At 49.2% G+C, this 4,734-nt stretch overlaps 1 protein-coding gene across 2 annotated transcripts in view; it reads left to right on the top strand.

The window, feature by feature from the left end:
- Window positions 1-1,421: 1,421 nt before the first annotated feature.
- The window catches only part of ptprz1b (protein tyrosine phosphatase receptor type Z1b), a 10,693-nt gene continuing 7,380 nt past the window's right edge, over window positions 1,422-4,734 (top strand). The window contains exons 1-5 of one of the 2 annotated variants that reach the window (XM_060049541.1): window positions 1,422-2,251; window positions 3,032-3,128; window positions 3,466-3,548; window positions 4,040-4,174; window positions 4,521-4,652. In XM_060049541.1, coding sequence (XP_059905524.1) covers window positions 3,056-3,128; window positions 3,466-3,548; window positions 4,040-4,174; window positions 4,521-4,652 — 423 coding nt within the window. In that variant the 5' untranslated portion in view covers window positions 1,422-2,251; window positions 3,032-3,055. Of the gene's footprint in view, window positions 2,252-2,482; window positions 3,129-3,465; window positions 3,549-4,039; window positions 4,175-4,520; window positions 4,653-4,734 lie in introns of those variants that run through there. The other variant, XM_060049539.1, reaches the window with a different exon arrangement.

The following is a 4,734-nucleotide window of genomic DNA, read 5'->3' as shown; positions in this document are numbered from 1 at the left end:
CACACATGCAGATGCACACATACGCACACCACACACTTGTAGATGCACACACACACATACACATGCACACGCACACACATGCAGATGCAGACACTTGTAGACGCGCACACACACAAACACACACACACACACAAACACACTTGTAGACGCATACACACACACACACATGCAGATGCACGCAGACACCCTAACGCCCACACGCAGGCGCACACATACCCACAGAAAGATGCACACATGTAGACACAGACTCACACAGACATGCACACACACACACACACACACACACACACACACACACACACACACACACACATGCAGTTGCACAGACACACAGTTGTCATATGAAGCGATGCTGAACATATGTGTGTCTGGTGTATCTGTGGGGCCACTCGGTGATGATCGTTAAAGTATAACTGTGTCATGGGTTCTGATGACGTGTCTTCCTTCATCTCTTCTTCTCTTCTCACATAGGAACTGCTTTCAGACAGCCAACTTCTACTCAGAGGACAACATGCTGCCTAAAGCCACGTCCGTCCCATCCACACCTGTGATCCTGGCTACAGGTGACACAGACAGACAGACAGACAGACAGACAGACAGACAGACAGACAGACAGACAGACAGACAGACAGACAGACAGACAGACAGACAGAACCACAATCAGACAGACAGACAGACAGACAGACAGAACCACAATCAGACAGACAGACAGAACCACAATCAGACGGACAGACAGAACCACAATCAGAAAGACAGACAGACAGCCAGAACCACGATCAGACAATCAGAAAGAACCGCAATCAGACAAACAGAAAGAAAGAACAATATACAGACAGAGACACACACACACACACACACACACACACACACACACACACACACACACACACACACACACACACACACACACACACACACACACACACACACACACACACTTTGTCAACCACATTTCAAAGTGTTTTTTAGCAAACATTTTTCTGAACTGCTTGTAACTCTCCTGTCCCCGCGTCAGACGGCCACGAGCCAATGACGGTGAAGCAGTTTGTGAAGCACGTGCTGGAGCTCCACACCTCCAACACCTTCCCCCAGGAGTTGAGGTACGCGCCAATCTGGAGAGAATGTAGAATGTAGAACCAATCTAGATCTGTGTGTTCTACGTTGATTCTACTTCATTAGCCTGAACGTAGATGTAGTTAATGTAGATGCAGTTAATGTAAAAGCAATCTCGCTCTGTTCTACGCTGATTCGACTTCATCAACGTGAATGTAGACGTAGTTAATGTAGAAGAGATATCGGTCTGTGTCTTTCTTGGCTTTCTGTTTTCATTGGTGTTATTATTTTGTGGTTGTTAGTTTGAGGCATTATTTATTAATTTATTATTTTCCTTATGTATTCATGTTATTTGGGGAAAAAATAACAGATTTGAGTCAGCTCACTTGGTTTAAAACCTATGGCAATGGGCTAGGCGGTTCATGAGTCATTGACATTGTAATGCAGGGACAACTCATTCTAGCAGTGATTAAAACAAGTTGTTATTTTTGGTTTGTGTTTAATTAGTGTCCTTGAGACTACTTTAGGCACCTTGTGTAACTGAATGTAAAGCAACATGGGTATGTGTAGTCGGCAATAGGTTCCAATAAAGTATATAAATAAATGGCCGAGGCAAATTAATGAATTAATTTAGGTTTACAACCCTTATATGGAACAAAATAACACCAATTATTTGTGACCCCATGGGGACTGTTTCACCCTCAAGGTTGAGCTCTCACAGCTGACTTGAGTGAAACTTCACAATAAAAGTTTCTTTATATCATTCAGCGTGTTGATCAGAACTTTACCCCCTTAACCAAACTGCAATGTTGGGGGTAAGGCGAGGAAGTGAATATCAATAGCCCAGAAACGAAGAAGAGTGCCTGTTTAATGTTTAGTGTACAACCCTATCTTAGTCGTAGCATCAGTAGTGTGTACTAGTTGTCATAGTGTGTATCTCTACCCATCCACGTACCTGCACTGACCCCTCTGTCTGTCTGTCTGTCTGTTCTGTCTGTCTGTGTGTCCTGTCTGCCCACATTAATGTCTATGTCTCTCCATCTGTCTTACATTTCCTCTCCCCCATGTTCACTTCCCTTACCATCCCTGAACCCTTGACCCCTGACCCCACCACCACCACCACCACCACCACCGTCACCACTGTGCCCTTCTGCATCCTCCTGTCGTCTTCCATTAGATTGTCACCCAGGCCTACGAGGTAAGCCCCGCCCCCTCCCCCCCCTCCCCCCTCCCCCCTCCCCCCTCCCCCTCACTACACATGTAGTCTCTGTGTTTCTTTGTCCTATTTTAGTTACTGTGCTAGAAAGAAATCACAATATCATTAATCTGAATTTTGGAAGTTTGACGTCACGATCTGCGATGACAGCCTCAGGACCTGACCTTTTGAATAATAAATAATAATGCCTCAATTTAAGGAATTCAGGGGTTCAAATTCAAACATTATTGTTGTACATCATTTAAAGAACTTATTAGCCCGGATACATTCTTCCACAAGGTAGCTTGCATGCGATAACGTAATAAAAAACATAATGAAATCATCCGTTGTTAAAGTGCACCCATCCCTACCCCAGTGATGAGCCACATGGTGGCGCCACAGTAGCGTCAATCACATCCTCTTACTCTCTCTCGACCTTAAAGGTAGGGTAGGCAATTTATTTTCGAAGCATTTTTTTTTTCATATTCTGTGAAATTCTCTTTAAATCCTCACAACAGTCAAAGACGCAAATGCTCGGACAAAAAAAAAGTATAGAATCAAGTGTCTGTGGCTCTGTCTGATTGCCTTCCCTAGCTTTAAGTCTTTTGGATTGGTTTTATGCTGGTTTCACATTGAATTGTGTGTATGTGCAAAGAACTTGGTTTCATTTGTGTGTGTGTGTGTGTGTGTGTGTGTGTGTGTGTGTGTGTGTGTGTGTGTGTGTGTGTGTGTGTGTGTGTGTGTGTGTGTGTGTGTGTGTGTGTGTGTGTGTGTGTGTTGCAGGAGGTGCAGGCGTGCACAGTGGAGATGGGCATTAGCACTGAGAGCTCCAACCATCCAGACAACCGCAGCAAGAACCGCTACATCAACATACTGGCCTGTAAGAGCAGCTTAACATGAATCAATGTGTCAAAACCACCACTATAGTACAGTAGTCCGCTACATCAACATACTGGCCTGTTAGAGCAGAGTTTAAAATGCATGGCCTATAAGAGCACTTTTACAGTAAAGCATAGCCTGTAGGAACAATATGTATCACTACTTATAATCCACAATACTAATACTGATGTGATCCAGGTATTTTCCTCCCATTTCCTCGTTGAGTTCTGTTTTCAATTACAAATTGAAAAGTTAATTGAGATCCGTGTCATCACATCCTGTTCAAACCATGACATCACCCCCTGTCCAACCCACTACGTCACCCCCTTGTTGTGCAGACGACCACAGCCGAGTGAAGCTGTGCAGCGGTCAGGACCGAGACGGCCGGGCCGGGGATTACATCAACGCCAACTTTATCGACGTGAGTCACTGTTACAATGGGGGGGAGGGGAGGGGAGGAGGGGAGAGGGGGGGAGAGGAGAGGAGAGGGGGGAGAGAGGAGTGGGAAAGGGTAGGGGAGGAGAGGGAGAGGAGAAGAAGAGGGGAGAGGTGAGGGGAGGTGAAGGAGAGGGGAGAGGTGAGGGGAGGGGAGAGAAGAGAGGGGAGAGCAGGGGATAGGAGAGGAGAGGAGGAGGAGGAAGGACAGAAGGAGATGTGGGGTGAGGTGAAAGGATGGGAGTGAAAAGGAGAGGTGAGAGGAGAGGGGAGTTGAGTTGAAATGTGATGCGATGAGGGGAAGGGAGGATAAGAGTTGAGGGGAGGGGAGCTGAGAGGAGGAGAGGGGGGGTAAGATCCTCAGTCCTTCTCGCTGGCCTGACGTGGTTGACCTGGTGCTGTGTAAACAAAGCCGCTGACCTCTGACCTCTGGTCCGCTGGGTGTCTGTGGGGCTGGGGGGGGGGGGGGGGGGGTAGGGCTACGAGCGGAGTCGGGCCTACATCGCCACCCAGGGGCCGCTGAGATCGGGCCGGGAGGACTTCTGGAGGATGGTCCTGCAGCAGAACATCGGCGTGGTCGTCATGATCACCAACCTCAAGGAGAAGGGCCGGGTAGGAGAGCCCGGGGACACGGACACCCACGCTTACGTACACGCGCACACACGAAGCACGCACGCGAAGCACGCACGCACGCACGCACGCACGCACGCACGCACGCACGCACGCACGCACGCACGCACGCACGCACGCACGCACGCACGCACGCACGCACGCACGCACGCACGCACGCACGCACGCGCACGGACGCACACACACACCCACGGACGCACACGCACGTGCATACGCACACATGCGTACATACGCATGCACAGACGGACGGGCGATACACGTACGCCTGCCTCTCAAGCCCCGCCTCCCCCTGACGTCACTTCCTGTGCGCTTCCTGTTTCCTGCGCAGACCAAGTGTGAGCAGTACTGGCCGGAGGAGAACCAGGAGGAGTACGGACCTTACCAGGTAACCCTGAGGAGCACCCAGACCCTGGCCTACTACACCGTCAGGACCCTGGGGGTCAGGGACACCGGTGCTAAGGTACGCGCGCACACACACACACACACACACACACACACACACACACACACACACACACACACACACACACACACACACACAC

Source organism: Gadus macrocephalus, chromosome 4 (assembly GCF_031168955.1).
Source record: "Gadus macrocephalus chromosome 4, ASM3116895v1".
Classification (NCBI taxonomy): Eukaryota; Metazoa; Chordata; class Actinopteri; order Gadiformes; family Gadidae; genus Gadus; species Gadus macrocephalus.
Note: the sequence above shows the minus strand (reverse complement) of the source record. Positions and strands in the feature narration are given on the sequence as shown.